Source organism: Poecilia reticulata, linkage group LG8 (assembly GCF_000633615.1).
Source record: "Poecilia reticulata strain Guanapo linkage group LG8, Guppy_female_1.0+MT, whole genome shotgun sequence".
In the NCBI taxonomy this organism is placed as follows: Eukaryota; Metazoa; Chordata; class Actinopteri; order Cyprinodontiformes; family Poeciliidae; genus Poecilia; species Poecilia reticulata.
In genome coordinates, this window is record NC_024338.1 from 17,259,340 (window position 1) to 17,280,830 (window position 21,491).

Sequence of the window (21,491 nt, forward strand, 5' to 3'; positions counted from 1 at the left end):
TAATTCGGCAGCAGGCCCACAGACTCATCGGCCCACCGATGGCACAGAGACACAGAGGTATTTGTGGGAATCTGCGAGACAGAGGCAAATTTCATGCATGATTTGAAGCCAAGCTGCTGAACGAGTGTCGTGGTTTCAGCACTGATTCACAGCCAAGTGTTGTGCCTGGACAGCTTTTATTCCAATGAATATACATGCAGACACAGACGTTCAGCAGTATCAGCACCAGCAGCGGCCATGATCCTCTGCATGTTGACTGTGAGTAAAACCCACTGGGCTTTCCTACTTTTATTTATTTATTTGTTGCTAAACATTTTTTTGTTCTCACTTCCAAAAGAACAGAGAGAGAGAAATAGCTTCAGGAGTCATGAACAATCTAGTGCTTTAAGGAAATGTTTGCTGAATGAATACAAATACACCAGCCAGAGTGTCAGAAACCTATTACAGTAAACATAACGGAGACAAATCAAAGTATTTTCCTTTTCTTTACACGTTGTTGCCCTCAATCAGCTTCTTTGATCCAATTCGTTTTACTCATTTTCCATCTGCAACTTCTTCTGTTCGCACAAACAAAATACTGTAATTTATTTCCTTTTATGTCCCAGTAGTAAAACATTTATTTCTCCTCCCTTTTTTCTATTCAACAAACACACATCTTAACATGCAGATCCAGATTTGACGATACCCTAACATGGTTTCCACCTCTCGACTTTTCCTTAAACAAACTAAAGTCAACATGCACTCCTCTCGGCTGCGTTTCTTTCCACCTCTGCCTCTTTATTTGGCTCAGAAAGCTGTGTGTGTGTTGTTCAGTGTGCAGGGAGAGAGCAGCTGGAGCATCTGCAGTTGTCTCCTCTGACAGCAGCACAGCATATGGCAGGGCCCGGTGAAGGATGGGTGCTGTCACCCGGCAAAGTGCTTACCCACCGACAGGAGAGGCGAGCCGCGCTAACGCCATGAGGAGAAGGAAGAAACAGCTGAACATCAGCACCCGACTCATTTATTCTCCTCCCACCGCCTCGCTCTAGGAGGGACGGGCTGGAGGAGAGGACTTCCAAACAGGTAGCTAAAGGTACCATGGAAATCACACCAGGAAGTGATTGAGAGAGGAAAAAAGCAAAAGCACGCTGCAAAAAAACAACAAAATCCTAACGGGGATTTTTGTCTAGTTTCTACTGTAAAAGATGAAACTAACTTACAAGTAACTTTTCTGCAAGACGTAGGAGCTTTAAGTCAATAATTCAAACAAAACATTGGACTTGCTCTGATTTTTGTTTTTTTAATCACATCTGTATGGCCGCCTTTGTGCTTACAAGGAAGTTTGAAACGTTTCATATAACAACTCTTGATAAAATTGGGTTCACTATTTGGCAAGAACCCTGTAGATTTTGTTTCCTTCTCTCTTAATTAATGGATAATAAACAGTTAAGGATTTATAAAGTTTATAAAGAGATTATGTAATAACAAGTCTATGAACTGTTAAGTGGTGCCTTATTGTAAAATGGCACCAATTTTTAATAATTTATTTCTGATATTTTAGTATTTCTGATATTTAAAAGAAATATTCTGTAATTATCAATGTGGACCGATATGAATCGCTGATATTGTGATACCTTTTTCAGCCATATCGTCCCGTTCTAACCGGCAGATTATTTTCCTTATTCTAGAACTTTCTCATCTATATTAAAGAATTATTAACTTCCAACAAGCTCCTATTTCCTTCTGAAAAGTTACTTGTAAGTCAACTTTGTCTTATTTAAGGTGTACCAAGATATTTGCACTAAAAACTAGACTAAAATATTTAGCATTTTTGCACCATGCAGTGCAGATACTGTATTAGGTCCAATAAAACACATTATCCACTGAATTTTTCATCTAATTTTACCGTGATGGATTTTATTTAATGCTGCCCAACAGGGGAAAAAAAGTGCCGAGACCACCAGGTTCTCAAAACAACAGGAGTTTTCTTGGACGGCTGAGCATTTCCACATTGAATAAAGTCTTCAGGTCTGAGTAAATTCCTACAGTACGGCTGATCCTGAGCATAATTAAAAAGATGCAAACCAGCCGGCGCCTCCAGGCTCTTCGTGCAGCTCCTGGCGCGGGCCCTCAGCAGCTTTTGTTGGGCGATTATAAAATATGTCAACTTATTTGAAATTTCTGTATCAATAAAAGGATGAATTAGTATTTTCTCATCACCAGTTCTCTAAATAACTGGGTGAATTCAGTATACGTGTGAACAGAAGAAGCATCACCAGAAAAACATTTCCAATTCTCACAAATTGTTGTTTCAGACTCTTGTTGAACTTGCATATCATCCTGCAGAAAATAACACGTCAGCCCTTTCAGCAGCTCATTTCTCTACAGCAAAAAGTCATATTCTCTAAGCTAACAGTGACCTGCAACAATTATGAGAACAATTTCTAAGTTATTCATGGAAGTAAACTGTATTTACATTTATTTGCAGCGCTGTGAAAGTGTTTTGTCTTATAAATTTCTTCTGCCTTTGCTTTTTTCGCACTTAAATATTCCTGTTTATCAACAAAATTCAACAGCCAACAGATTATGACGTAGTATTAAGGCCACATTAAAAAAATAAAATTGAAAATTAAGTTGTTTTAGTTTTATTGTTTCCATTTCGGGCAGCACAGTGGCGCAGTTGGCAGAGCTGTTGCCTTGCAGCAGGAAGGTTCTGGGTTTGATTCCCGGCCCCGGTCCGTCTGCATGGAGTTTGCATGTTCTCCCTGTGCATGGTGGGTTTTCTCTGGGTACTCCGGTTTCCTCCCACAGTCCAAAAACATGACCATCAGGTTAATTGGTCTGTCTAAATTGCCCCTAGGTGTGAGTGTGCATGGTTGTGTGTCCTGTGTGTCTCTGTGTTGCCCTGCGACAGACTGGCGACCTGTCCAGGGTGACCCCACCTCTCGCCCGGAATGTTGGCTGGAGAGGAAACCAGCAACCCTCCCGACCCCACTGAGGGACAAGGGTGTAAGAAAATGGATGGGTGGATGTTTCCATTTCATGACCTTCCATTGGCACGACTTTTAGTTTTTCTACCAAAAACTGGATGATAAAGTCTTCAGTTTGGTGTTTTGTTCATTTATTTGGGATATTTAAAATGTCTCCCAATTCCAGTGTTAAATGTTCATTACAATTTAAAAATTTTCAGAAAGTGTCATTACATTAGTTGAAAATAGTCTCACAGCAACGATATTTATCGCAATAACGTCAGACAATTTATCATCCAGATAAATGTGTTATTGTGACAAGGATCAATGTTATTTTTAATCTGAATGGTCATATTTGAATCGGCGTTATTGGAGTTATCTACGTTGTGAATGGAGACTCACAGCAGACAGAAAACAAAAAAACGGGTAAAAAAAAAAAAAAAGAGCTAATTGGTCACAATGGGTTCAGGCCAAACATGATTTAAACATCAGTATTTTCAGTCACTAATAACTTTCATATATTTTCACTTAGTTAAAAAAACAGGAGATACAGTATTTCGGTTTATTTTTGCTTTGATGAGGAGGAAGAAGTTTCCAGAACGCCCAGCAGCTTTCCCTCCGAGTTAAGGTGGTCTGCTGTGTTCCTCTGCTTCTCAGTAGCCAATTTAAGATGACTGACAGATACGTTTCCCTGTAAACTTTTCCCTCCAAAACAATCCTTTTCCCTCCCTTTAGTCAATCAACTCACACTCCTACAGCAGGAAGTCCAACGTTGTCAATCAACACCGTAACCCCTCTGGATGACTAACGACACACTTTAAGTTCGCTGCGGTTTCTTCACATAACTTAAGACTTTACACGTCTCAGAATCCAATCTCAGCCTCGCGTATTAATCTTGAATTCCCTTCAGAAGTGCCCATTCAGCCTCCTTCCCTTTTTGTTCTTATCTCTCATTTCTGACAGCTAATGTAGCACCTTTAATGGCAGCCATCGTCTCATTAAATACCTGCAAGTGTTCAAGGCTCTCCGACAAAAGGAAGATGGAGAGCGCGCCGCTGGCGGCGTTTAGGCCTCCTTCTACTTGACATACAGCCGATTCCCGGCGCTAAATTTGAATATTAATGTCTCTGGAGGAAGCCGAGCTGGTCACAGGGGCCGGGGGTCACGAGGAGAGGTTGATTTGCCAAAGACACAAACCGAAAGGGGGAGAAATGATGACAGATGCCAAGGTGGGAGGGGAGGAAAGCAGGGAAGCAGAGCAGGGGGACAAGAGGAGGAAAAAAGTAAGAAACTGATGGAAATGATGTTCAAAGTGGGACATGAAAGGAAAACTAGAAAGAGGAGAAGGAGAGCAGGTTTGAATGAGAGATAAGATGGCGTGGAAAAAGAGGATGAGATAAGAGAAGAGAAAAGAGAGGGAGATCTGGGCTCTGGGGTGACGAGGCTCTCAGATGCAGGAAGGGACCATCTGGACGAAAGCGGAGCCAGGTCTCTGACAGTAAACACTGGGCATCACTTTCTCATGGAGACGGCCCAGGAACGGGGATTCAAACGCCCGCTCCACACTTTCCTAACACCAGCCACTCGCCACAGCCCACCCAGAAATTAAATCTGCCAAGCATCCTGCCCGTGTGTCGGTGTGAAAACACAACCAGACCTCAGTACTGGCAGCGACAGCGCCGTGCAACGCAGCATCCCACTCCCAGATTGGCCTTTTTATTCACCACCATGCCTTCCAGGACGAGTTTGATCCAATTTTAAAACATTGCCGCCTCTCAGTGTATCAATAAACACTTCTGTCAGATCATGAGGGCCCATTGTCCCCACTGTATGCACAAACATAGCAGCCAGCCACAATGTTTAAAAGAGACTTGCGCTTCCATGAACAGGTTAGAATAGAGCTATGGTCTATACAAAACTTGTTCATGAAATTTTTTGCACAAAATAATTCTTAAGTAATGAGATTTTAGTCAGAATGGGCTGTTTTAGGGCCTCTTGTCTGTTTAAATCAAAATAAGCTGCAGCAGGCCACGCCCCCCAACTCAACGTTCTCACTCCCTCATGAAAATGGCTACAAACAGATGTGAAATTATACAACCGTACATCTTTGAAAAGCAGAAATCGAGCCTCATGCACAACAAACTGGAAAGCAGCAAGTGGTTTCTGAATGATAAATCAACAACAAAACACTTGTTTTTTCCAGCAGCCATTGTACAGCACATACACCAGTAAGACTAGCTGACCAAATATGATAGAGCTCCGTTTAGGTTGCTAGGTAACTTGCGGAACTCTGCTTGGGTTGCTAGGTAACGGCTCAGTGTCTGGTGATTTCTGATGTTACATTCTGGAAGTTTTTTGAAATGGGTAATTTTCCTTACTGCCAAAAACCAGCTGTGTTTTTTTTTTTTTTTTTTAGGCACTCATGTTTTTAGAAACAGTAGTAACATGCAAAATGTACAGTTTTTTTTTCCTTTAAAACATTTTAGTGGAAATTTATGTGATACTTGGTGTAGTGAGAAGAAATGTATAGAGCATTGACTTTTCAAGTCAATACTTTGTCGAAACATTTTTCATTTTTTCCATTTTATAAGTTTCAGTGTCTTGTTCCATTAGCAGATTAGAACTAGAACATTTTCATCCATATTAAGAAATTATTGACTTAAAACAAGTTCCTGTCTCTTGCTGAAAAGTTACTTTTGAGTTAGTTTTGTCTTATTAAAGTTTCCTTATGTATATGCACTGGAAAACAAACCAAAATATATGGTTAGATTTTGTGTTTTTACATTAAAGCAGTTTTTTTATGTTTTTGTTGTTGCCACTCTTTCATAAAGCACAGAACAGTTGCATTTAAGATGTATATTAAGTTTAGATTACACACAGATAGATGTTCTTCTTGAGGTGATTTTTAGAGGATTTTGTTCAGATTTAAGGAGACTTTAAATTTTTAGCAATAAAAAAACTCAAAATTTAATTTCCCTTCAACTTTATGACAATGCTTTACTTTTTAGTGCTATAAAATCTCACTAAAACACACTGAGGTTTGTAATAAAACACAATGCGAAAGGATTCAAATATGAATACTGGAGCCTTTAAGAAGCAGCTTCACCTCCTTCCTGGGAGGAAATTGAAATAATCCTCTGCAAAAACCATCCAAACAAATATGTCCCAATGAGACACACCTACATCTTTCTCACCCGCAGAGTTAATTAGAAACATTCAAACCTCTACTAGCATGCTTCTTTAACATTTTATGGCAACTAAATCATTTACATATCTCAAAACTTTAAACTCTTCCCTTCTTGGCTGAATTATAAGAGGCAGAACATGGAAAGTGGGTAAAAAAAAAAAAAAAATCAAGATAGAGGACAGTTGACCTCTGCTGCCCCCTGTGTTGCAAATGGAAAACAACAAGCAAGTTTGAAAAGAGGAGGAGCAGCAAGCAGCTCCTGGATCAGAAGAGTCGAAGCAGAGCCACCATGCAGGCTGAATGACAATCAGCCTGCATGTTAGTGATGAAAGAGAGCTCTAAACCCAGGAGCGATGAAGCAGCAATAAAAACACACATAATTCCCCAACACAGGCACAGCAGCATCACATAAAAATAAGAAGGAAAATCAAATTAAAGTTATACTATTTGACATGAAGTTCAGACTCCTAATTGTGTTTTGGGTTTGATTAAAATCACCTTTTCCGGGATAATCCCGACAGTCCCGCCTGTGTACAGTCGAAGGTGTCTTGGTTTGTGTGCAGCGTTCAAATATCTCAGCCAAGTTTGATCTCACAATAAAATCAGGATTATCCTTCATGAAACTGTGATTATTCCCCAGAAGGATTTCCAGCTTGCAAATGAAGACGCAGTGAACCACACAGATAAATAACCGAAATCCTCACCTCACAGAACAGTTTGTCATCAGGATGTAGATTAGCGGACTCATCTGAAAGGAAGAACCTCTGCATCATTAGTACGCATTCACACCAACCCGGTTTAGTCCGGTTTAAATGTACATCTTTTTGGACTTTGTGAGCCACCATAGCTGGGTGTTGTGGTAAAAATTAGCCCTTCAGTGTTGCTAACGCTGCTACTGCATAAACTGAAATCGTATCTAATCTAACATTTTCTGCTTAGCAATGGCAGCACGTATCATATCAAGACCAGCATCATATGAGCTGCTCTTCAGATTCAAAATTATATTGCAGTTGTAATAAGAGAACAAATGTCCACAACAGAAGTGCAGCTAGCAGTGTGTCCTCCGTCCCGCCCAGTTGTTTCTGTTGAATGGCAGCAGTGATCGTCACCAGCGTGATGTTGTTTACAAATTATAGTTTGCTTGCAAAACAGCACAATGTGAAAACTAAATAAAATAAGTTAGTTTTTGGAGCAAACACGCAAACCAAAACTTTCCCAGTGTGAATAAACCCATAGTCCGTTTATCAAACTCTGATGTGAATAAAAAAGTGAATTCTGGTTCACAAACCTCTGTCTCTGTTCGGTTGAAGTGCATCCATGTGGATTCAAGCACAACGTAGACTGCTCCAAAAGCAGGAAGCAGATTACAGCGCAGGGCATTCTGGGTAAATACAAGCAAAACAAACTCATGTCAAAGGCAAAAGAAAAATCCTACAAAATCATGACCCTCCTCCGTTTTTGATCACATTTTATGAAGAAGGAAGTTGCATTCAATGTCTTTTCATGTTGTTTCTTTCAGTGGTTGTTGGTACAGCGCCCCCAAAGGCGAGGAGGGGAACTGGTTTTTCAAGTGGTCCCAGAGCAGTATGAAAGGGAACCACACCAGCTCAAAATTATAGTTCACTTGCATAAAAAAAAAGCATAATGTGAAAGCAAACTGCACCAAATAAAAATAGCAGAATCTAGAAAGGTGAATGAGTAATCTAACTCTGATTCTGGTCTGTTTACAAACCTCTTTGTTGGTTCCGTTGAAGTGAACTCTGGCGCGGTTCGAATGCATATATGTGGATGAACATATATGCATTCATCCATTTGCATTTGTATCGCTTTTGGAAGCGCTACAAACTGCTTCCAAAAGCAGGAAGCAGATTGTAGCGCAAGGCATTCTGGGTAAATACGAGCAAATAAAATAAAAATAAAAACTTGAGTCTAACGCTAGCAGGAGAAATGGAGAAAAATAATACAACTTAAAAAATCTGACACCACTCCATTTTGTTTACATTTTTCAAATAAGAAAGTTGCATTCAGCATCTCCTTCAGAAGTTTTCACGTTTTTGTCAATGATTTTTGGTGCAGCGCCCCCAAAGGCGAGGAGGGGGACTGGTTTTTCAAATGGTTTGGTTTGAAAATGTAACAAATGTAGCAATTTTGTTCCCCAATCAAACCAACTGAAAACACCCCAAGAAACCCCAATGCTTCCCTCTGAAAGGCAGAGCAGACCTGAGGTTCTGACTCTCTGGAAAACAGCACACAGATAAACAACAAAATATGGTTTTTTTTTTTTTTTTTAGATACACAAAGAGATTAAGCCCTGCATGTGTGAATGTGCGCGCAAAAGGGAAAGTTTGTTATGACTCATGGCCATAAGCAGCGGAGGAACAATGGCAAAAAGATGCTGGGTGCAGGAAGTAAAGCCTGCAGGGAGCTTTTAACACTTCAGAAGAAAGCCGAATCTCTCTCTCTCTCTTCTCACTGTTGCATAAAGTCTAGGGGTAAACATGAGACAGAGCTGCTGTGCCTTTTCGGCCAAGAAGAGCGAAATTGCAGGGATCAAAGCGGTCCAATTATCATGTGTTTATGGAGTGCCAATTATCTCTGGCACTGGCAGGAAGGATCCTGTAACACCCGGTTACACCACAAAGACACAGGAAAGGTAGTCGTCATGTTTACAGCAACTCCCACCCAAAAGTCCCAAACAAGGTCAAAACATGGTGGCAAATTAAAAATAATTGTAGATGTGAAGAAAGTCATCCACCGACACAAAATTATGGAGAAACTGGAAAGATTTGACAATATTTTGAAGATGTTACATCATTCAGCATTTTGTAAATGAGGATGGATCGCTTCCCTGCACAAGGAGATTCAGATGGTTCTCCTGCACATGAAGACACTTTGCATTCCTATCAGAGCAGCCATAACCATAACACAGGATGAAGGTAATAACTTTAGGCGTTACGTCTGTTTTTATGGGCCCGGCTCCATAAAGGGTTACATGGCAGTATAGGTGAAGAAGAAAAAACACCCACCAGCTTCAAAAATCCTCCTTCAATAAACTGAAGACCTTCTTTCTTTTCATTTCTTCCTTGTGGCAATGCCTCCAAGACTGTCCTACACACCAGATGCCATCAAAATCCCGTCATCCATGTATTTGGATTCTTTGTGTTTACGTCCTACAGAGAAGAAACAAACAGAAAGATTAAAATTTCCATATGAGATGGTTTACAGTTTATCTCAGAAAATATAAAAGCAAGCCTTCTCCAGCGTAAATGTTGACGAAATGAACATCAGATATAAGAGTGGATAGCCTTTTCATGCTTGTCAAACAATAAAACTATTAGTTTCTGTTGCGTGTTTGTCAAAATACTGAGTAACTCCCAGCCCTTGTGTTGAAGTTGTGGTTCTTTAAAAGCAAAACAAGTACAGAAAAACTTAGTTTTTTTTCTTTTCTTTGCAATAATGAGCAATAAATGTGTTTTTTATTCAAATATCCCAGATTATGCAGAAATCTTGACCAGCTGTTGCTGATCCATCCCCGACTTGGGTTTAAATATTTGATGAAATATCAATCTGTCTCTATTAAAAAACTAAGATTACAGAATACAACTAAACAAGTTACACCTTGCAGCAGATCTGCTGGTATTTTTTAACACCTCAGTAAAACTACTACACCCGTCTCCAGATTATTTCCTTAATATCACAATGCAGTTTAATCGTTGACAATTTCCATACTTTTAATCGCAGCCAAAACAAGCAATTAATTCAGAAGTTTATAGATACGTACGTTCAGTGGAATAGCGCGATATATACAGTATAAGGTAGAAACAATAGAAATGTTTTTACGATAGAGATCTGCAGTCTACCGGCTAACCGTGGTAATGCTTGTTGATGACTTAACCGGCCGACGTCAAAACAGAGGAAGTGGGAAGCAGCGTGGCTGAGAGTGTAAAGGAACGCAAAGACTATTCTTAGCACGATGCTCAGGAGCAGCGCAGCAGATGTCACAGTCAGACAGCGGGGAAACGAGGGGTAAAAGTGCAGGCGAAGTAAATGCAAAACCGCCGGGATGCGCACATTTAAAGCTCGTTGAATCCAATGGACCCCATCACTGAACCCGCCTGCAGTCTCAGCGTGATGCTCAGGAGCAGCGCGGCAGATGTCACGGTCTGAAGATCTTTCCGAAACCACACTCAAAAAAACTTTGTAAAACCTCACAGTGCGACCGCGTACAGAGTAAAAACCTTGTGTGGTTTTAATAACTCTGTGTCTTAAGACCATGGGAGGTTTAAACAGTGAAACCAGGAGCAGAAAAATGTAATCTGCAAAGTGTGGAAGAGAGGAAATACACACATTTTGTTTTACCACCTTAAAACAAAGCATGTGTTTGAATCTCAGCAATACAACTGACTGCAAGTTCCAGTCACAACACTGGGAAGAAAAAGCAGGATTTGACGCAGACATCCTTTATATTAAAGTTATTGTGTTTCTATGTGAAGACACTTTATTAATTTATTTATTTAATGTTGATTTAACCAGGTAGTGACCATTGAGATTATTTTCTGCCTGTTAAGACTCCTAGCAATTATAATGTTTATTTTAAGGAAGATAAAAACAGTTACAAACATTACAAACATCCACAAAATCTAGTGTTAAACAAGTTTCAACACATGCAAATACAAATATATACATTCACTCAGTTAGAATGTGATTTATTTCCTTTCTATTATAAGTTTTATACAAATCATATTGTGATATATTTCGTTATCGCCACAAATCACCATATATATCGTGATATGAATGTTACATCATATCCCACATTCCTGTATTTATTTTTTATCTTCACACACAAACCAGATTTAGTTCAAGAAAATGACTCGACAACCTCTTAAATGATTTAGAAGAAGTAGCAAACATCTGTTGAAAGCCCAGAGCGCGACACAATTACCACGTACATGTCTTCAGCTCCAACCCTCACATGGTTTTTTATTTTTTATTTTTTTCACGCTACACGTTTTCAGTCCTAGCTTCAAACAGAGTTCTGCTCCGGCTGCTCTTGCGTGGATCCCAACAGGCGTTCAGCTGACAGATCACAGTGGGAAGCGCTAAGATGAAGTGTCAATGCTACTCTAAGATCCGATGTCAAATCCCTTGTTTGGATTTTAGAGAACAGGCGGCTAAAGCAGGGATTGGTAGAGGAGTACAGTGCATATGAAGTTACTCCCACCGCTGCTCATGCAGGGGGATATTCACTGTAATCCCCTCACTCTCTCCAAGCAGTGTATGCAAAATAAGCCGACAGCGAAATCTCTGCGCAGAGACACCCAGGCATGAATAGAAGCCAATTCAGAAAATGTGGAAATCACTCAGCTTTTTAAAAGCGCAGGTTTAAAAAGCGACTGCAGAAAGTCAGAGCAACAAATACGGCAGCGGCAAACCCAACGTAAACGTTTAAAACCTCACTGAACTTTATGTACGTCACAGCTGGAGGTGTCAAAAGTACTCACCTGCAGTATTTAACCAGATGAAAAAATACTACAGGTTGGACTGTTTTACTCAAGTTAAGAAGTAAAAAAATAAAAAATAAAAATAAGTAATTTTCACTTTCAAGAATACAAAATGACTTGATAAGTCGAAAATACTTAAAATGTTCTAGTCATACAAAATCCCTGGATTTAACTCGGTTTCCTAGCAACAACTCACTCACTCACTCTTGGTTACCTAGCAACAACCAGTTGAGTAACTTGCGCAGCAGCAGTTTAAATTTCGTGCCTTATAACTACTTAAAAATAAAAAGCAACGACGTGGAATCAAAAACTGTATAAAACAGGAAAGATCACAAGTTTGGTTGTATTTTAGAAATGGCATATTATTTCACTTATAATCAATATTAAGGAATTATTAACTTACAACAAAGTCCTATTTCCTTCTAAAAAGTTACTTGCTAGTTTTGTCTTATTTCAAGTTTATTCAGATATTTTTACTAGAAACTAGAAGAATACTTGGTAATATTTTGAGTTTTTGCAGTGTAGAAAGTACAGATATTTCTCTTAAAATGTAGGGAGGAAAAGTAAAAAGTCGCCAGAAATATAAATACTCATGTAAAGCAGGTTTATGCAGGTTGCATCCAACTGCGTCGTGAATTGCCGCCACTGTGACACACTTTTTGTGCAAGCTGTGGATTTTTTTCCCGATTTTGTTTCCGCATCTTTATTTTTTCCTCATGGAAGAAACTAGACATGTGAAAATGTTAGGAGTACACTGCAAAAACATAATATCTCACCAAGTATTTTTGTCCATTTTCTAGTACAAATATCTTGAACTTATAAGCAACTATTTAGCAAGAAATATAATCTTGTTTTAAGTCAATAATTCCTTAATATTTGTGAAAAAGTACCAGCTCCACTGGCCGATTATTTCACTGATAACATTGAGAAATTTGTCTTGTTATAAGTAAATTTATCTGATAATGAACCAGCACTTTTTCATCGATATTAAAGAATTATTGACTTACAATAAGCTTCTACATTGTGCTGAAAAGTTACTTGTAAGTTATTTTATTATTTCGGGTTTTTTAAGAAAAATACCTGATAATACTTAATGTTTTTGCAGTGTAGAAAGTACAGATATTTCTCTTAAAGTTCAGGGAGAAAAGGAAAGATAAACACTCGGATACGTAACGAAGGACTTGTAGGACTCTGGTCACCGAGTACACATTAAATTCAGAACAAGGATCCGTTCCAGGCATCTGAGGAAACTCGTCCTGTCTTTGCGTACTTTCATCCCGTCTTTCATCTCCTTTCAAGATGTTTGAAAGACCAGGCCTGGGAGACGGTGATGAAGCCCCGAGGCTCCGAAAGATACTTGTGAAGTTTGTGTTATTTGGGTTTGAAACAAGACTACTAGTCATAAGTGAGGACTTCCCCAGTGGCACTGTCGAAAGCTAAACTCTGGAGTAAGGAGTGAGGTTGGCAGGAGAGACAGAGATGTGGGGGAAGGAAGCCAAGAGGAAGAAATACGGAGAGGTGAGAGGGAACGCTGAAGGAAGCTTCTGCAAACTTGCTGAAAAAAGAAAGAGAGGTGTGACTTCTTCAGTGCTCACCCGTGACAGTAAGGCGACTGCATGTGTAGGTGTGTGCGCGTTAGCACCAAAGATGTGTGTGTGTGTGTGTGTGTGTGTGTGTGTGTGTGTGTGTGTGTGTGTGCTGAGCTCAGCTAATGCCATGCTGCCATCTCCAGTGAGGCATCAGAAACCTGCGTTGGCAGAGAATCAACTTCAGGTCAGATCGCTGGCGCTCCGATTCACTGAGCTAGTTATGGTGGTGGGCGAGCAGCCGCTCTGACAGAATACCAAAACGAGCCGGCAGCGTCCAACTGAGACATCAGCAACTGGAGAAATTTAACTTCTGAAACGTATCGACACAAAAGACCGATTAACAACCACGAAATGTGTCAGCAAACACCCTCAGTTAAAGATATGGAGCTTAATGTAGTCGGAAAAAAATAATTTTATGTGAAAACTAACACCTGCAGTGGAGACATGTACAGGTGTCACTCGATTTAAAAAGAAATGCCAGTGAATATTTTTAAGTTTTTACCACTTCCCAGCTGCACTTCAGCAGCAACACCGACAATGAGGAGGAGGAAAGTTTCTCACCATGCCAGCAGAAGTGATTGAAGGTGATGTGGAAGGTGAAAAAAAAGCGAAGTCGGAGTGAGGAAGTGGGGAAGTGGGGAAGCGGGAGGAACGGCAGGCGTTTTGAGAGAGCCGGGCATCCATGTTGAGGCGCGGGCTGCAGGGCATGGCTGACACACTGCAGGCGAAGGTCGCACAGCGGCTCAGACACCGAAACACCAGGCAGAGCAGAGGCAGCAGCGGCTCTGCTCCCAGACAGGCGGGAAAAACCACCGTTTCTGCAAACGTCTCCATGAAACGCAGCAAAAACCACGAAATTACCTAAAATCTCACATCCACTGTTAATCAGAGGAGAGGAGAGTACAGAAAAACTGGGCTTCAACATATTTATATTCAAGTAAAAAGTAGCCATCCGAAGATCCATCCGAGTATTACAAGCCTGGCGGGCCACCAGGCTTAACTTGTGCTAAGGCTTTTTTTTTTATTATCTTTTTAAAATGTTAGCATTTTTTAAGACTTTATCGCTGGTGTTCAGGTATTAATCTTCCAATCTTTCAATCTTTCAATATCACATAATTATCAAGTGATATTTTAAACTTTCCTGTCAACAAAACAGCAGCAGCTCCTACGGCCACCTGTGTCCTCTTCCTCCGTTTGGTCCTCCTCATCTTCATCACCTCTTCTGATTTCTACGTTCAGACAGCGCAAATTAAAAAGGCTTAACATCATTTACCCAGAATGCATTGCAGCGTGAACAACATGGCGATGTTCATGTGACAATATTTCAATAAAATTTTTAAAAACTAAAACTTCTACAGCAAAATCATTGCATTGTTTTTATGTCTGAAATAAATGTTTCTCAAATAAAGTGTATTGCCAACTAATCCTGAATCCCTTTAAACTAGTGTAAAATGTTTTACAGTGCGCAGCTTCAATTATTCCAACAGTAACCGTCTCAGACCTGCCGTTGGCTACAACACGCAGGTAAAGCGCCAGCTGACTGGCAGTCTTTACATGGAGACTATTTGAATACAAAACAGCTTGAAACAGAGGATGAGAACTTTCCATCTCGGCTCTTCCAGCTGTCAGAGCCGCAGTCTGCAGGGGGGCGGCTGTTTTCTCTGGGAAGGAGGAAAAAATGGAGGCAGGAAGGGAGAAGGGAGAGGGAAGTGGGGATGTCAGGAGACACGTTACAACCCAACCGAGAAAAGCAGCACATTAAGCCAAGGAGAGAAATGATGCGGCCAAGGTGGGAGACTGGGGGGACTGGGGGAGGCAGGCTGCTGCCTGAATCCATCTCCATTAGTAAGAACAGACCATCAGAGGATCCAAACTCAGACACGAGCTCTGGTGGGGGGCGGACTGACATTTCATCAGATAATGTGAGCAGGAACACAAAGCCGCCATCAAAACACTGAAAGACTCGCAGATCTGGTTTTTATTATTTAACTGCTGGACGATTAAAAAATTAATCAGACGTTTAACCTGTAAAATTATGGAACAAGTTAAAATTTAATACAATTTAAAAGGAAATACAAGGAGGTCATTTTAGCAACATAAAATGGACGATTAATTAAGGAGTTCATACGTTTATTTATTTCTTCCTGCTCCTTTTCAAACAAGTTAAGATTTATTGTGGTACAAAAAATGGGTATTTTCCTTGTTTATGGGTCTGATTTTATATTTTGCTATCATGTTAGAAATAAAAACAAAAATGTTTCTTAAAAAGAAGACACTCTGGTGCTTTGATTAATCATGATCAATGTAAAAATTAGTCCAGTTTTTAAACTTCCCATAACGACAAATGAGATTTAGCATCAGCTGATCCGATACAGAAAACAGAGCTGGATTAACCTAAAATGTTTCTTTAAAAAAAAAAAAAAAAAATAGAGATAAATTTACTCAATTACAAATTTATTTGATACACCAATACACGACACTCACTGCAAAAAACTGGTTGAAAATACTATTATTGGTCTCGTTTCTAGTGGAAATGTCAAAATAAATTTGAAATTGGACAAAACTACCTTACAAATAACTTCCAGCAGGATGTTGGATCATGTTTAAAGTCAAATTATCAGATTTTAAAGTGTAAATTTAGAAATATTTGTAAGGGATTTCTGTTAACGTATGATGTCAAACATGACTTTTTATTAAATCGCCGTATCGATCATGGACTATAACTTAACATCGGTTAAAGTTTATATGAATTTCAAGAAAAATTAGCAGCAAAAACCAGAAAAAAATGTGGAAATCTGTGGATTTTGTGTGAATTTTGCAGATTTGTGAAAAACTGGAGAAATTTATTGACATAATGTGGATTCAGGAAGGCCACATAAAAATCTTCGGCGGGCCAGATTTGGCCCCCAAGCCTTCAGTTTGACACATGTGCAACACATGAGCCATTGTACATGAAACAATGTGTGTAGATGTTTAAAAAGTACAGTAAAATACCCTGAAATTTGCAGTTTTAATGTAAAAAAAATTTGTTTAAAGGACATTAATTCAACTTTTCCAAGGCACAAAAATCCATTTCACTCTCATCTGAGCAGGGGAGCAGCGGAGCAATCTCCATCAGCTCTGCAGTCATTCTCCTGTAAGATTCGTCTTGTTTAAAGAACTCAGCCTTAATATGCATTGTATTCATATTTGTACCTCCCGGCATCAAGTATATAAGCAAACCGAAGTGGTATTCCAACGCACAGGCAGTCCACAGGCACTCAGCTTTCTTAATTAAGTCGCTTTGTTTTTATTTGGCCTTTTTTCCTAGAGGCCTGAATTAAATTGGATTCCAAATGATCCAGAACCGACGGAGCGATCTTTAGTGCCATATTCGTAGACGGCGTGCTCACTAAACTGTCACAAATATGCAGGCAGTTGGGTAATTTTCTCCAGTGACAAAACGAGTGAAGTAGCGAGCGCCCAGGTCTCCCCAGAGGCATGCTGGGAAGATTTGAGGAGGGCATACGGCGGGAATGGGACGGGGCGCGCACCACTCACAGCCAAAAGCCCCTGAGACACAACAGGACTGGAAAATAATGTCTCTCTTGTCCACTATTTGCTATATTCAAAGTTTTCACAGGACATTAAATGCATCAAACAGCTCAAAGGCCTGTTTACTGCCCATTTCACAAAACTAAATATGGAAAAAAATGAAGTTATCTTGAGTCTGACACAGAATTACGAGGTCGAATTCAAGCATTTCACCGTGCAGGTTGAATTAAAAAGGAAATAAGGGAGAGAAAATTAATTTATGGGTGTGAAAAGAAGAAGTCGCAGGTCTGAATGAGCAAATGAGGCAGCGAAGGTTCACAGGGGGAAATGTTTCTCAGCAGGAAAAAGTGATTTCCCTTTCAACACAACCTGCACCGCAGGGGGTTTTACACAGCTCCGCTGCATACGCCTCCGATGCGAAGCCGCTTCCGCCTCCCGTCGCAGCCGCCCGACATTTCCTGCTTCCTGTTCGGCCTGCCGCGGGGCGCCGGGGAGGAGAGCGGGCGGCGATAAACCTGGTCACATCTGGCCTCAACTAATTTCTGCTCCACACAAGTTTGCTGCTTTTTCCAACCAATAACATAACCTAATTAAAAAAAATAAAAAAAATCAGGGATTGGAGGCACGCTCATTTCCAATTCATCAGCAGGAGCGAAGCAAACCCAGACTTCTAAAAAGGTTGGGTCTTTTTTAATTAAAATCAAAATTGCCCCACGCCACTTTCAATTATATATTTACTGGAAATGGATCCGAGCCGAGGTGATTACACAAACCCATATGGCTATCAGTAACTCGCATTATTAGACACACTTCTGGAGTATTAGACACACTTTCCACCTCCAACAAATTTAAACATCCCACAGGCAAAGGTGTGATGGGAGCTTTCTTTAATTTATCTTCAAACTCGCAAACTTTTCTGCTGCACATAGACTTCTGAGTCACTTATCTTTAATTGCTTCTTACATTAAATAAAGAAAACACAGAAATTAAAACTTTTCTTTAATTTTTATGTTCATCAAGGCTAAAAAAAAATTAGTTTTTTTTATTAAATCAACCCGACTCCTTTGAGGACTGAAAACTTTAGAGCTAACCAAGAAAAAGTGGAGGATAAATAGTATTTTATCTTCTTATTCAAACTTTTAGGATTCACACTAAACATCTACAAGGGGAAAAATAGGTGAGACATTTTTACAGTTTAAAGTTTACAAACATTAAGCTTTATTTCATGTTAGTGTGTTATCATTTATCAATGAAGCAAACCTCTGTGAAATATAAAAAATTATATTTGAGATTGTTGAATTATTCACACAAGGTTAAAAAAAAAGCTCAATATATAACAACTATTTGGCTCAATGTTAAATAATAGTTGGGATGAAGAGCAAAGAATACAGAATAATATAAATAATGACAAAACAGATCATTTTAAAAATGGTTTAACAACATTAAAAAAATAAAATGGTAATACTTGGTAAGTTTTTGACTTTTTGCAGCCACTTTATGAAAGAAGCTAAAAAAATTCAGCACACGCTAATAAATGTGATAAAAGTGAAAAACTTAAATACAAAGTGCGGCTGCCTGCTCTCTGTCCCACTGTAACGTCACCTGCAGAGCTGATTAGCTAGCTTGGATAGTTAGCCGATTCCAAGCGACGCGCAGTGAGAAGAAGTGGGACATTTTGTTAGGATCTACAAGCTGAAAGATAAACGATGTGGGTGAGGGCCCAGACTGGAGGCGTCCAAGGTCGTCCTCCAGGACGGGCATCATGCTTGTTTTAGGCCTCTGCCTGGTTCCACACACCTGGATCAAATGACGGCTCGTTAGCAGGTCTCTGCAGAACATCGACATGCAGAGGAAGCAGTAACTGCTAAAACGAGCAGCATGCCGAACCCTGGAGACCGACTCTGGACTCTGCTGTGCTAAAGCATTCCTTCATTTCACCAAAACGCTGCAATGAGGCCAAGATGCCTTGGCCTCATTGCAAGACTTGAGCCTTGAGACTCAAGGCTCAAGTCTCCAAGTCTCAAGGCTCAAGTCTCAGCCTTGAGTCTCAAGGAGTCACAGCGATCACTGAAACCAGCAGTGTCAAACTCATGTACGTTTTGGGTGAAATAAAGAGCCTGAATGCTCTTAAAGGGCAGGTTGTCATGTAAATGCGACTTTTCATATAAATCATTGACTATAATCTGACATCAATTAAGGCTGAAGCAGCTGCTTAGTACAAGAAAAGTTTCTGACAATTTTTGAGAAAAATCTGCAATAAACTCTGTTACATGCCTGTCAGGCTGTTTGTTTCTCTTTCCCCTACCCCCCTCTTTTGCTAGTCTCTTTACAGGTAGTAGGGGAATCTGGTGTCAATCTCCCCTGATTGATCCTCGTCAACTAAGGCTCAATCAGCATCCAGGGAGGCCTGATATAAGCAGCCCAGCTGGGGAGCTGGAGATCTCTCTCTCCAACTGACTTTGTTACCTGACGCATGTCTTGTTGCTCTGTGTGAAGGTTTGTGGTGGGAGTTAGAGGGTGAGGTAAGTTTAGGGTACCCTGTACATGTCATCACGTAGGTGTTTTTCTGTTAGATACATTAGGTAAGTAGGTGGGTGCCACCCATGTAAAGTTTTGGTGGAAACTTTTGTTCGATTAGGTAGGTAGGGTTTTTGTTTTCTATTTCTTTTCCTTAGCATAGACGGTAGTTAAGCCCTGTTTTGTTTTATTATTTTCCTTGATTTGGCATCACCTAACCGTCCCTTTCTCCCCTACAGTTTGTACAAGCCTTCTGGGATTTTTGTAATCAATAAATCCCTCCTTTTTAAAACATTCACCTGGACTCTGTCAAGTTTTTGTGGTTGTCGTGTTACTCCCCTCCTCCTCACAAAGGGGGGGCCGTAACACAAGTGGGGGCTCATCCGGGATCACCATTTTCCCTGAGCTGTAGACATCCACAATAATTTGTCTGTTTAGAAATGAGCTTCAGCTTAGAGGAGTTTGTACAGGCTCCTACCCATGAACAGCTGGAACTGTATTGTAAGGACGACTTGTTGTGTCTGGCTGAACATTTTGACATTTCAGTGAAAAAACACTTTTCAAAAGCTGAAATTAAAAGCATTGTTCAAAAACTGAGATTAAAGTCCTAGCAGACTCAASTAAAATGGATGTAGATGTTTGTGCTGTTCCTTCTGTTGATCTAGGACTCCCTCCTTCGAAAGATGGAGTTGCTGTAATGGAAACTCCCCCAAAGGGGTTGGCAGAGCCACAGGCGCCCCCTGCGACTTTACCACGGTTCGATCCGGTGTCACCAGAGCTCAGTGGCTCCAGTGGTAATGTCAGACTTAAGGTTCGGCTGGTTCGCCTACAGTTGGAGGCACAGGAGAGGGAGTTGGTAAGAAAAGCTGAGTTTGATTTCAAACTTGAAATGCGCAAGTTGGAAATTGAAGCCGAAAAGGAGATTAAATTGAAACAGCTTGAGGTAGAAGCTATGAGGCTTTCACGTGGAAACTCACCWCCTCGTTCATCTGTGAACTCTGATTCTCCACAGGTGGTGTCAGATAAAAACAAGTTTGATGTCAGCAAGAATATTGCTTTGGTGCCTGTGTTTAGGGAGTCAGAAGTGGACTCTTACTTCAATGCATTTGAGAGGATTGCTGTGGCACTAGAGTGGCCAAAGGAGATGTGGGCTGTGCTATTGCAGTGCAAGCTCATAGGTAAAGCACAGGAGGTTGTTTCWTMACTGTCAACAGAAGACGGCATGAAATATGAKGTGCTGAAAAAGTCAATCTTGCGTRCTTATGAACTTGTACCTGAAGCTTACAGGCAAAAATTCMGGAACCAWAAGAGGTCTMRTGGCCAGACCTATGTGGAGTTTGCACRTGAGAAGGGACTACTTTTTGATAAATGGTGTGCTGCAAGTGAGGTTAAAGGTAACTTTGAATCCCTTCGCCAACTAATTCTGTTGGAAGACTTCAAGAACATGTTGCCTGAAAGACTGGTGGTTTTCTTGAATGAACAAAAGGTGGCCTCTTTGTCTAAAGCAGCTATTGTCGCTGATGAGTTTATGTTGACCCACAAGAATGTATTTGTGTCTGTACCTCGTGCAGATAAAGTTTTGAACATTCGTCAACAAAAACCTGACCCCACTCAGTCAGAAGCTAAGGCTARGCAACCACCACTTTCTCCACGTGATGTAAGGGAGTGCTTTTACTGCCATAAAAAAGGCCATGTCATTGCTGACTGCCTTTCATTAAAGAGCAAGGCTTTGGCAGCACAGACAAAAGGTGTTGGGTTGCTTAAAAATGTGTCACACTCCAGCAAWCAGACTGCTAAACATGAGRATGAACTAGATCCCTGTTTCATACCCTTTGTTACCCAGGGTCTTGTTTCCTTAACAGGGGATACAAAAGATGGCCGACAAGTCAAAATATTGAGGGACACAGGTGGCTCCCAGACAATCATTCGGGAGGGTATTCTGTCTTTACTTGTCAGTCCAAAGTGGTTGTCCAAGGTATTGGAATGACTTTAGTATCTGCACCACTGCATAATATCCACCTTAACTCGACTCTTGTGAGTGGTTTTTGCAGGGTTGCTGTCCTGCCCACCTTGCCCATAAGGGGGATTGATCTCATTCTGGGGAATGACTTGGCTGGTGGAAAGGTATTACCTGTGCCTGAGGTGTTGGACAGACCTGACACAAGCGTGGACTTTGAACCAATGCCTAACGTTTTCCCTGCTTGTGTGGTCACGC

The 21,491-nt window shown here is 40.5% G+C and overlaps 1 protein-coding gene across 2 annotated transcripts in view; it reads right to left on the reverse strand.

Moving 5' to 3' along the window:
- The window catches only part of spop (speckle type BTB/POZ protein), an 84,512-nt gene that overhangs the window by 28,069 nt on the left and 34,952 nt on the right, over positions 1–21,491 (reverse strand). The window contains exons 1-4 of one of the 2 annotated variants that reach the window (XR_534267.2): positions 14,401–14,455; positions 9,162–9,305; positions 7,424–7,516; positions 6,840–6,883 (exon numbers count right to left, since the gene is read on the reverse strand). Coding sequence is in view for 1 of the 2 variants with exons in the window: in XM_017306057.1 (XP_017161546.1) it covers positions 6,840–6,883; positions 7,424–7,454 (75 nt within the window). In the remaining variant the exon portion in view is untranslated. Of the gene's footprint in view, positions 1–6,839; positions 6,884–7,423; positions 7,517–9,161; positions 9,306–14,400; positions 14,456–21,491 lie in introns of those variants that run through there. The other variant, XM_017306057.1, reaches the window with a different exon arrangement.